This window comes from Lissotriton vulgaris, chromosome 5 (genome assembly GCF_964263255.1).
Source record: "Lissotriton vulgaris chromosome 5, aLisVul1.2, whole genome shotgun sequence".
NCBI lineage: Eukaryota > Metazoa > Chordata > Amphibia > Caudata > Salamandridae > Lissotriton > Lissotriton vulgaris.
The window spans coordinates 980,361,206-980,373,989 of NC_141693.1; the positions used below are offsets into that span (position 1 = coordinate 980,361,206).

At 48.5% G+C, this 12,784-nt stretch overlaps 1 protein-coding gene across 1 annotated transcript in view; it reads right to left on the reverse strand.

Moving 5' to 3' along the window:
• Nucleotides 1-12,784, reverse strand: part of FANK1 (fibronectin type III and ankyrin repeat domains 1) — a 965,446-nt gene that overhangs the window by 577,450 nt on the left and 375,212 nt on the right. The window contains exon 5 of the mRNA XM_086919548.1: nt 3,455-3,529. Within this exon, the coding sequence (XP_086775674.1) occupies nt 3,455-3,529 (75 nt within the window). The remainder of the gene's footprint in view (nt 1-3,454; nt 3,530-12,784) is intronic.

Here is a 12,784-nt window from a genome sequence, read left to right on the forward strand (position 1 = left end):
CCAGAGGATCTTGATCAGGGTCTCCAGAGGACATAATTTCAATAGGATCAGAGTTCATCCCAAAGGTATCATGAAGACTGCTCTTGTATGCTTCCTCCTCTAAAATACATTGGGTCTACCTGAGAGAACTGTGCTGAGAGATGGCATTCAATTGCGGTGTCGGTGGTGTGGTATCCGGCACTGGAGGTGGAGGAGTCGTCCACTCTGTTGGCTGCTGAGGTGCCAAATCCTTGAGTGCCAGATTGAAGCAGGGTGGCGTTTAATGGATTAGAAAGCGACATAAACGTTGGAGGCCTAAATGGGGCCCATGGTCCCAAAAATGTGCCAGTCAGCACTGAGGTCTTTGCAAAGAGAGAATAACACTGCGTTAAAAAATCAGCTGACTCTGACTCTGGGTCCAAAAATCGGGGCAGGCTCAGCCAACACTAGAATTTTGTGCAGTGGTGAAGATGTTTCGAAGCCAGACTTAGTACGGGAGACAAAGAGTGACAAGAAAACTTACCTTTGAGTGCTTCTTTGCCTTTTTCTGCTTCTTCTTGATAGTGGATGGTGAAGATCTGGAATTATGCATTGTAAATTTGTGGCATCACTGGGCCTCTCCCGCCCTGGCCATATAGAGCTTGGCCTCCCACTCTTTTGCGGCCTTAGGGTGCAATCTGAGGCAGGAAGGGCAGACTCAGGAGTCATGGTCTGACCACATACACCAAAGGCAAACTAACTGGGGTCTGTAATGGATATCTGTCACTTGCAATCCTTGCATGGTTTAAATCCTGATTTCTTAGGAGGAGACATAGTACTGTTTTGTAGAATTTTTTGTGAAGAAAACTCCTCAGAAAGCTTAGCTCTAGATCCATCTTGAATGTGTGCACAAAAGGGAACTGATTACATGCCTTTTGGCCTCAAGGATGCTGCCTTATGTCACTTCTGGAGTCGACCAAGTCCGGCACCTTCTAGCAGCGACTTACAAACTTTTAAGTTTTCGGGATCCAGTGTGACGCCTGGGGATGTTCTACAGGTGAGGAATCTACAGGTAGAAGTATCCATCAGCAAGTGTTAAATTCATTTTGTAAACATCTGTGCAAGAGAATGAACAAGATGGTGCAACCCGAAGGGCCTGGAAATTCCAATTCTTCGTTTTCCCACACCAAGCATCAAGTATGCAGTATAATGAATATCAGAACGCACCAAAAAACCCATAAGTCCATGCAGGTGTCTGCTATTCCGATGGTCTCTAGACCTTAAAAGTAAACAAAACAAATAAAAGATGTGACAGTACACCACAAAGAACTACTAAAGTGGTGCTAGGAACAGCAGAACAGTCCTGGGATCAGAACTATGACACCTGCAATGGTCTGGTTGAAAATTAGAAGTGCAGTGTGTGCTTTCTGGTGGTAGTGAGGTATCATAAGAGAGATGGAGATGGAGAGGTGCTAGGCTGTGTTAGTTCGACTGAGTTGTCAAAGTTTAGTCTTGTTGTTTGGATGTTAAGGTGGTGGTGGAACACTTTTGCCATTGTAAAATGGTAGCGCATGTTTGGGGTGGTAGTGTATAGGTGAGATAGTAGTGCTGCTGTAAGCAGGGATGTATTATGCTGTTGTGTGCTTGGAAAGTTCTGTGAAAGGCATGATAGTGTAGGCTTGTATTGTGATATTAGGGATGATAGAGTTATAGGGATAGTAGTGTGATCCTACAGGTGGTAGCAGATCTTGAAGGTGAGAAACACAATGGTGTGTAGACTGGAGTCAGTGAGAAGTAGTAGTGTAGTGCTGTATGTGGTAGTGTAGTTCTGGCTGTAATTGTGTGGTCCGAGGTCGGGTAATACAATGATGGGGAGGAAGGCAGGTCATCAAAAACTGAAGTTTTATAAGCATGTTACACGCAGGTAGCGTCGTACGTGATTCTTCTTTCTGAAGCTTTTGGATTTCGGTACGCGAGCCTCCTACCTTGGTTTCCCGACGGCGCGTACTTTTGGGCATTTCCAGCGTTCTCGGCTGAGGCACTCTTCTTTCTGGTTCTCCCCGCGGTGAGGGTTCCTACTGAGCTCCGCGCCGCCCGCCTGCCCGGCTGAGCAGGATCTCCTGTGATTGTTCTACTTTCTGATTGCGGCTTGCAGCGGGGAAGGAGCTGAGGGCGAAATTCTAGGAGTTCCTTCGGACATGGTTTAAGAAACTTGGGCGGCTCTTCCCTGCAGAGCGCTATTTACCGGGAGCCCGTGTACTTCTGCAGAGAGCGGCAGCAGGGAGTGTGTTCCTGGGAGTACTGAACGTCCATGCGGCAGCATCAAGGAACTCCGTTCTGGGAGCTCATGACCTACGGATATTAAAGGCCACCGACTTCTGGTAAGCAGCTGACGTCCAGTAGGACTGAACCCTATTCCTGACCTTGTTGTGCTGCATATGGAATGTATCCTTGGGGCCCAGATTTTCCAATAGGTTTTGCTGGGACCCAATAGTAGCCTTTGGAACTTTCCTTTTGTTTATATTTTTGATTTTGGAACAGCTTTTCTTCCTTGAACATGGATCTTAATATACACCTATGTACTTCCAATATCCCCTGCCTCACCTAATCCTTCTGGTTCTGGAGTAGGACTCTTCTGTGGATTATGGGAGAGTGCAAGAGGGTATGTATGGTGTCGGTTTTGTTACTACGGAGTAGCATGGTGAGATGTGGGTGGTTGCTAATACTCTTGATTTTGTAGGGATATTCGGATCCTGTTGGCGAGAGAAATATCTTGCTACCCTGACAAAGAGAGGACAGTTCCTCTTGGAACAACATTATTCTAGGTGTGTGTGAAAGCATTAGTGAGAAATAACTGAGAGTAGACAGTGTTTCCAGGCTGGTAATCTCTTGCGTCTTCTCATTTCAGGTATCCCCTCCGTTGCTGTTCCCAACCTTTCCCATCCCTCGCTTGATTATATCTATGCTCAGTGTATGCTTGTCTAGTCAGAGTGTGGGTTAATCAGGAGGTGGACCCCTCTAAGCATCACCATGATCCTGAGGAGTTCGGTATTCGTGACAGGATCTGCTAGGGTGTTAGCGTGGTACTCAGTGGCAATAATTTGATACCTGAAACATGGTGTTGTTGAGAGTGTCAGACACATGGATTAATAGCCAAATGGCTACTTCAATTCCATCAGACCCTGGCTCTCTCGTGGCCAATACACTGGATAGGGCCATCATAGACCACCGGGTGAAAACAGACTGCAATATCCAAGAACACCAAACGGAAAGCCACAATGAAGTGAAAGCTTCACTCGGCATCGGAGACCATCTAATGTTCGTGTATGTTTTGTTACTGCTCTCTTTAGGCATACCTAAATATAAATGTAAAATAATTAGTCTTTGTGTTGTTCATAAAAATCTCAATAACGTCTAACAGAACTTTCAGTCAGAAACCTGAAATGGAAAAACAATACAAGCCCATACAATCAATTGTAAGGAATTACAACTTTACTTGAAATGCCCTTTCTGTGAAGCGGTCATCAGAGCTGTAAATCCATAATTGTCAAGAACATCAATAGAGAAATTCCTTATAAAAGAAAGAAGAAATAAAGCATGTAAGTCAATGAATCTCATTATTTGTCACAATAAAACATAATAAACAGCAAACGATTTAGAAGAAAGACAGCAATTGACAAGTGGAGAAAACACAAGATAACCAGAGGATACAGGGTGATATTCTCTTCAGAATTTCCATTATAAAATTACTCACATATTCAGCCCAAATGTGTCATCAAACTGATGTATAGCCGACTTCAACTTTCTCAACACTCCAATTTAAACTGCACCGAATAAATCAATGGTACTAAAAGTAACTTCCCATAAATAAAGGGGAACCTTTTATTCAGAGTGGGATGTTTAGACATAATGCACCAATCAAGCATGGAAACAGTATTCTAAAATATTTCAGCTTAATGGCAATAAGTATATTACCTAGGCCTGTAAACTGTGAATGCATAGTTGGAAGAAGTGTATGGGGCCTTTGCATCTGTCAGGCAACAAAAATGTCGATTGAATCTGTAGAGATAATTGTTCTAGAAGATATTAGGTACCACAAACACAGACTACAAAAAACTAAACATTAATTCTTTATTATCACTGAAATTAGCACGTGGTTTTGATGAACAAGTTACTTGCCTTCAGTAACGCATCATCTATAGAGACAATATGTAGCTGCAGATTTCTTATCTTTGAATTTACCTGACGTCAGACTCGAACCAGAAACGTTTGTGTGAACAGTATCCCTGCGCGCCATTGGGGTGGCGCAGTTTGGTTCCACGTGGCGTAGTTGGCGCCGGATGTGATTTTGTAGTCACCTATATAGACGCCACCCAGGCGTTCAGGCGTCAGATACTTTTCATGACTTTCCACGTTAGAAGTGCAAAGCTGTGATGCGAACTGACTAGTGTGTGTCCTAAGGCCCTGAAAAGGGAGCAATCCTAGCCTTATAAATATGTCCACTGAGCGGGGAGGCATTGTGGGTCTGCAAGGAATCTGCAGCTAGATATTGTCTCTACCAGATAATGCGAAACCGAAGGTAACTTATTCATCTGATAAAGACTTCTAACTGCAGATTCCTTACCTTTGAATTTGATACCCAAGCCATACCAACCTGGCAGTGGAATACGGACAAAGTACTTTCTAGCTCCCACATAGCCCACAAAGAGTTGGTCATCCACCTGGAACTCTTTTGTGAGGTCAAGGTAAAACGACAATGCTCTTTTTGAGTACAGATGATGTATTCACTCCTCCTCCTTAGAGGCATGTGGAGGACCATAAAACGTGGGCAGTGTGACCGACTGACCCAAATGGAATGGGGTCATCACTTTAGGTAGGAAAGAGGCCCAGGTGTGAAGCACCACCTAGTCTGGGAATACCATTAGATAAGGAGGCTTGGATGATAAAGCACTGAGCTCACTCACCCTCCGGGCAGATGATATTGCCACTAGAAATGCTGTCTTGATGGTAAGCAACCGGAGGGGACAATTATGTAGCAACTCAAAGGGAGCACACATGAGGTACGTGAGAACCAGTTTCAGATCCCATTAAAGAGTAATGAAGGGCATAGGAGGAAACATATGCACAAGCCATTTTAGGAACCTATTCACAATAGGACCTGGTATATAGAGCACAGGTCAGAGAGCCGCAAGAAAGCAGACATAGCAGAAAGATCAATCAATCAATCAGGGAATTATAAGCGCACTACTCACCCATGAGGGTCTCATGGACGTTGACGGGGGAGGGGATGACAGCAGTTCCGTTCATTTGAATAGCCAGGTCTTGAGCTCCTTCCTAGAGGTGCATAGGGAGGGGGCGCGTCTAATGTCAATCAGGAGCTTGTTCAAGGTCTTGGCTGCGTTGTAGGAGAAGGCTTTTCCCCCTGTTCTGGCTCTGCGGATGCGTAGGGTTATGGCGAGGGCGAGGTTCGTGGAGCGTAGGTTTTGTTTGGGTACATGGAAGATGATTCTCTCATTGAGGTATTGAGGTCCTGTGTGGTGGAGCCATTTCTAGGCGTGGGTGAGTATCTGGAATGTGACTCTCCTCTTGATGGGGAGCCAGTGCAGGTTCCGTAGGTGTTGGGTGATGTGCTCATGTCGGGGATGCCGAGGACGAGTCTGGCTGCGGTGTTCTGTATCGTCTGGAGCTTGCAGAGTAGAGACTTGTTGATGCCGGCGTAGAGGGCGTTTCCGTAGTCCAATCTGCTGGTTATGAGTGCGTGGATTACTGTCTTCCTTGACTTGCGGGGGGGGGGAATGCATTTGAAGGTCTTTCGGAGGATGCAGAGGATGTTGAAACAGTTTGACATGACGTCGTTGACCTGCTTCTTCATGGAGAAAGAGGTGTCGAGTACGATGCAGAGGTTTCTGGCGTTGTCCATGGCGTTCGGCGGGCTGCCGAGTATGGTGGCCACCAGGTGTTGTTCCATGCTGATGGGGTGTTTCCAAGCACGAGGACTTCTGTTTTCTCTGAGTTGAGCTTTGGGCAGCTGTTGTTCATGCAGGATGCAAAGTCCTGCACAGCTTCCTGGAAGTTGAGCCTGGTGGTGGTGGGGTCCTTGGTGAGGGAGAGGATGAGTTGGGTGTCGTCGGCGTAGGATACCGTGCTGTCAGATGATGGCGGCTAGGGGGGTCATGTAAATGTTGAAAAGGGTTGGGCTGAGTGATATGGAGTTGTCTTTGTTTAGCTGTGCGTTGATGGTCTTCTATGCGACTTTTAACGTGAAAGTAGGAGCTAGATGGGCATGTGGTTTTTTAGGTTCGTGGGATCTCCTGAGGGTTTCTTAAGCAGGGGTCGTACTTCCGCGTGTTTCCAGTCATCGGGGAAGGTGCCGGTCATGAAGGTGGCGTTGATGGTGTGTCTTAGTTCTGGTGCGATGGTGGCTCTGTGGTAGATGGGTGGTGAGCAGGGGTCTGTGGGGGCGCCCGAGTGGACGCCTTTCATGGTAGAGGCGGTCTCTTCGTAACTGGTGTCCAGGAGGCGATGGCGGGCTGGTTGGAGTTGCTGAAGGTCGCAATGGTTGCAGAGGCAGGTGTTTGGTCGTTGAAGTTGTCGTAGAGGTTCATGATTTTCAGATGGAAGTAGAATCCAAGCTTGTCGCAGAGGTCCTGGGAGGGGGTGATGTCTGTGGTTTCGCTGGGGGCTTTGGTGAATTCATGGATGACGCTGAAGAGTTCTTGGAGTTGCTGACGTTGGCGTGGCTTTTGTTGCGGATGAAGGTTTTTTTGGTGGTCCTGATGTGTTGGTGGTATTCTGTCATGGGGTATTTGTAGGTGGTATGGTTTTCAGATGTCTTGTTGTTCCGCCAGTTCTTCTCGAGGCGTCTGCAGGTGCGTCTGGCTTCTTTGAGGTCACTAGTGAACAAGGTGTCTTTCCTGTGGGGCTATCTGTCAGAGTCGCGTAGCGGGCGAGCATGTCTGCGCAGCTGAAGATCCAGGAGTCCCCTGGTTGCGAGTTTAGCTGTTCTTCGGTGATTTTGCTCCAGTTTCTTCGCGGAGGGCGCGATGCAGGCTTGGGTGGCTTGGGTTTGGTGACGAAGTAGTGTACACAGTGGTGTCAGTCCATGGGGGTTGCGTGGTGTGGCTGAAATGGGTTCTGCTTCCTCCTGCGAAGATGGGGTCTAGGATGTGTCCTGCCTTGTGGGTGGGCGTGGTGACGAGTTGTTTCAGTCTGATGTTGGCGAGATTGTCGAGGAGGGTAGTGGAGTTGTCGTCACTGGGGTTGTCCAGGTGGAAGTTCAGGTCACTGATGAGAATGTAGTTTAATGCGGCGTTAGCGTGGGATGCGATGAGGTCGGCAATGATGGAGGTGTAGGGGGCATGGGAGCCGGTGGGTCTGAAGGCGAAAATGCCGTGGAGTGTTGAGTTGGGGCTGGTCTGGATCTGGAAGTATAGGTGGTCGGGGCCGAGAAGGCGTAGCTCGAGGTGGAGAGGCAGAGGGAACTTTTGTGCGCAATGGCGAGTCCTCCTTCCAGGTGGTTGAGGCGGGTTCTTCATCTGGATCTTGTATCTGTCCGGGATGGCGGTGGTGACACCCAACAAGTGGAGGAGGCGTTGGTCCAGGTTTCGGTAAAGAAGGCGACGTCTGGTGAGAGGGTGTCAAGGAGGTTCCAGATCTACATGGCGCACAATGAGGAGGATGCACTTCAGGACGTCAGCAGGGTTGGCGGCTGGGGAGTAGGTGAGGGTCTTGTGACAGTGGCAGCAGGAGAATTGACTGTGTGTTGTTTTTGGGGTGGACTGCTTGTAGTTATTGTTTCATCCGGGGTTGAGTGCGAGGAGGGCGGCTGCGTCGTAGTGGTGGATGGTTGGAGATCCAGGGTTCCTGACGCTGGTCGCGTACGGGCGCAGACGGGCTTGCCTTAGGCACGCCTTTGTCGTGGCCACCATTAAAAGGGAAGGGGGCGGGACGTGCAGCTGGGAAGTGGGAGCGGGAACGAGCAGGGGGAGCCGCAGGGGCATTAGCTGCGGGGAAAAAACAGAGCCACGAGCAAGCCATGCTGGGCAAGGGTAAGAATAAAGAGAAGAATATCAGAAAGAGTCATAAAGAGGGTCGATAGACTTTTCTGTGCAATATTTTACACTGCCAATGGCAGACGAATACCATTTTGGTGGAGGGCTGCATGTTCGCCAGAATAACCATCCAAACTTCGGGAGAAAAGTTAAAAACTCTATATAATGCAGCCGCTCAATCGCCAGAGTTGACAGACTCAGGTGGAGAACCATCCCCTTCTGCTGCAACAGAAGATCCTCCCGAAGGGGAAGCCTGATCAGTGGTTCGGAGGATCTATGATCATTTTTAGAAGCTCGGAATGCCAAACTCTCTGCACCCAGTGCAAAGCCACATGAATGAATTGGGCCTGGTCGTTCTTGATCTTCTTGAGAACTCAGGGCAGGAGTGGTATGGGTAGGAAGGCATACAGGAGGACGGAGCTCAACTTGCAATGAAAAGCGTCGCCGAGCAATGGCCAACTTAAAAACTCCAAAGCACAATACTGCTGACATTGCACATTCTATTCAGAGGCAAACTGTTCTAATTAAGGCTCTACCCACTGCTGAAATTACACCATCTCCAGCTCAGGCATCAACACTCGCAATTGCGAGTAAAGAGCTATTTTCTACTAGTCCCATCTGGTGAGTAAACTTAGGATGGAAAAGAACAGGTTTTCTGTTTATTCACTATACAAAACACACTAAATAAAATAAATATTCAGGAAATAAATGAGCAATAAAGATGCCATAAAATCTTGTTTTTATCTTGACATTTGCTGTCTGTTCAAGGAAAGAGGTCAAATGTCAGTTTGTTTTTGAACTAATTGCTGCTTGGAAAATGAGGTTTATTTTTCTCTCCCTCACTAAAGTTAGAGGGTTTATGTCAAGTGAGCTGTGTGAAGATGTCAGTCATTTTTCTCTAACACATACATGTAAATAAATAGCCTGTAAATTAACCCCTTCCCTGCGCTGCAAATTCCGCCGCGGTGCGGGGGCTAGGGGGTGGGCGAGGCGCTTTCGGTGCTCATGACGGCCCCATGCCGCCATGAGTCACGGGCGGCGTGTGCTCATGATGGCGTGGTGCCGTCACGACCCCGCCCGCTCATTAATTCGTCCGCACAGGCGGAGAATTAGTGCTGCGTGGGCGGAGGGGCAGCGCCATGACGGCTCCACGCCGTCATGAATACACGCCTACCATGACTCATGACGGCATGGAGCAGTCATAAGCACCCAAGGGGTTAATATTACAAACATATCAATTACAAAAGCTATTTTATTTTGTAATTAAGAAGTGTGATACGTACAAAGAGGTATATAGGAGCAGAACACTTAAGTTGGTTAATGCTGTTAATGAACTAAGGGGTACAAAAGGGGGTGGTGATGGACTGAGCCACTGAATCAATCAAACACTCACACCCAGTCAAAAGATCTGGGTTTAATCCATCACCGTTCTTTAGCCCACTCTGCCACCCCAGTTCAGACATGGCTATATGCAAATCAGTCTGACCCTGTGCCTCATGGGAACAGTCCAGCCCGAACTGCCAAGCCATGTCTTCCCTGGACCGGAAACAAGCTTCCGAGGACCGGTTTCTGGCATTCCAGCCGTCTTCAGCCCGGCTTGCTTGAATCCAGTGGCAAAGTGAGCAAGGGACTCACGTCTGAGCATACCCTGCCACACTTATGGCGGCCAAAAGCGGTACAAAAGGGGGTGGTGATGGACTGAGCATCTGAATCAATCAAACACTCACACCCAGTCATAAGATCTGGGTTTAATCCATCACCGTTCTTTAGCCCACTCTGCCACCCCAGTTCAGACATGGCTATATGCAAATCAGTCTGACCCTGTGTCTCATGGGAACAGTCCAGCCCGAACTGCCAAGCCATGTCTTCCCTGGACCGGAAACAAGCTTCCGAGGACCGGTTTCTGGCATTCCAGCCGTCTTCAGCCCGGCTTGCTTGAATCCAGTGGCAAAGTGAGTAAGGGACTCACGTCTGAGCTTACCCTGCCACACTTATGGCGGCCAAAAGCGGTACAAAAAGGGGTGGTGATGGACTGAGCCTCTGAATCAATCAAACACTCACACCCAGTCAAAAGTTCTGCGTTTAATCCATCACCGTTCTTTAGCCCACTCTGCCACCCCAGTCCAGACATGGCTATATGCAAATCAGTCTGACCCTGTGCCTCATGGGAACAGTCCAGCCCGAACTGCCAAGCCATGTCTTCCCTGGACCGGAAACAAGCTTCCGAGGACCGGTTTCTGGCATTGCAGCCGTCATCAGCCCGGCTTGCTTGAATCCAGTGGCAAAGTGAGCAAGGGACTCACGTCTGAGCATACCCTGCCACACTTATGGCGGCCAAAAGCGGTACAAAAGGGGGTGGTGATGGACTGAGCATCTGAATCAATCAAACACTCACACCCAGTCAAAAGATCTGGGTTTAATCCATCACTGTTCTTTAGCCTACTCTGCCACCCCAGTTCAGACATGGCTATATGCAAATCAGTCTGACCCTGTGCCTCATGGGAACAGTCCAGCCCGAACTGCCAAGCCATGTCTTCCCTGGACCGGAAACAAGCTTCCGAGTACCGGTTTCTGGCATTCCAGCCGTCTTCAGCCCGGCTTGCTTGAATCCAGTGGCAAAGTGAGCAAGGGACTCACGTCTGAGCATACCCTGCCACACTTATGGCGGCCACAAGCGGTACAAAAGGGGGTGGTGATGGACTGAGCATCTGAATCAATCAAACACTCACACCCAGTCAAAAGATCTGGGTTTAATCCATCACCGTTCTTTAGCCCACTCTGCCACCCCAGTTCAGACATGGCTATATGCAAATCAGTCTGACCCTGTGCCTCATGGGAACAGTCCAGCCCGAACTGCCAAGCCATGTCTTCCCTGGACCGGAAACAAGCTTCCGAGGACCGGTTTCTGGCATTCCAGCCGTCATCAGCCCGGCTTGCTTGAATCCAGTGGCAAAGTGAGCAAGGGACTCACGTCTGAGCATACCCTGCCACACTTATGGCGGCCAAAAGCGGTACAAAAGGGGGTGGTGATGGACTGAGCATCTGAATCAATCAAACACTCACACCCAGTCAAAAGATCTGGGTTTAATCCATCGCCGTTCTTAGCCCACTCTGCCACCCCAGTTCAGACATGGCTATATGCAAATCAGTCTGACCCTGTACCTCATGGGAACAGTCCAGCCCGAACTGCCAAGCCATGTCTTCCCTGGACCGGAAACAAGCTTCCGAGGACCGGTTTCTGGCATTCCTTGCTCACTTTGCCACTGGATTCAAGCAAGCCGGGCTGAAGATGGCTGGAATGCCAAAAACCGGTCCTCGGAAGCTTGTTTCCGGTCCAGGGAAGGCATGGCTTGGCAGTTCGGGCTGGACTGTTCCCATGAGGCACAGGGTCAGACTGATTTGCATATAGCCATGTCTGAACTGGGGTGGCAGAGTGGGCTAAAGAACGGTGATGGATTAAACCCAGATCTTTTCACTGGGTGTGAGTGTTTGATTGGTTCAGATGCTCTGTCCATTACCACCACCTTTTGTACCGCTTTTGGCCGCCATAAGTGTGGCAGGGTATGCTCAGACGTGAGTCCCTTGCTCACTTTGCCACTGGATTCAAGCAAGCCGGGCTGAAGATGGCTGGAATGCCAGAAACCGGTCCTCGGAAGCTTGTTTCCGGTCCAGGGAAGGCATGGCTTGGCAGTTCGGGCTGGACTGTTCCCATGAGGCACAGGGTCAGACTGATTTGCATATAGCCATGTCTGAACTGGGGTGGCAGAGTGGGCTAAAGAACGGTGATGGATTAAACCCAGATCTTTTCACTGGGTGTGAGTGTTTGATTGGTTCAGATGCTCTGTCCATTACCACCACCTTTTGTACCGCTTTTGGCCGCCATAAGTGTGGCAGGGTATGCTCAGACGTGAGTCCCTTGCTCACTTTGCCACTGGATTCAAGCAAGCCGGGCTGAAGATGGCTGGAATGCCAGAAACCGGTCCTCGGAAGCTTGTTTCCGGTCCAGGGAAGGCATGGCTTGGCAGTTCGGGCTGGACTGTTCCCATGAGGCACAGGGTCAGACTGATTTGCATATAGCCATGTCTGAACTGGGGTGGCAGAGTGGGCTAAAGAACGGTGATGGATTAAACCCAGATCTTTTCACTGGGTGTGAGTGTTTGATTGGTTCAGATGCTCCATCCATTACCACCCCCTTTTGTACCAATAATGAACTAAGGGGCAAGTCAGGGGTCAGGTGTGACCTATAAGTGGCTAGATTTGTATTATATATGGAAAAAAAGTTTAGCCTATTAAATCAAACAAAAGAGTTTTTTGTACAGCAGAAATGCTGAACTTGCACATTTGAAGGTGCTTTCATGAGTGGTAATGAAGAAATTGGCGGCTCAATAAAATTAATAATTTGCCCACGATCACATCATTTGAAACCAGTTTATGGGTCAAGACCACTAAAAATAGGTCGAGTAGATTATTTAAGTCACTAGAACTGAAGATCTAGTGAACATTTTATGATTTTTAAAGGCCTGACCTACCAGGTGTTGAACCACCAGGGTTATGCCCTGCTGTTCCAGCCATGCCTCTTGTCAAAGAGTCCAAAACCCTACCCCGCCCTCCTTGTTGCTGTACCACATGGTTCTGGTGTTGTCTGGGAACACCTGTACTAACTTCTTCTTGACAGAGGGAAAAAATGCTGTCAATGCTAGTTGGACCACACAGAGCTCCAACAAGTTGATGTGGAGCCCTGATTCCGCCGGAGACCACAGTCCTCTGCTTTCCAC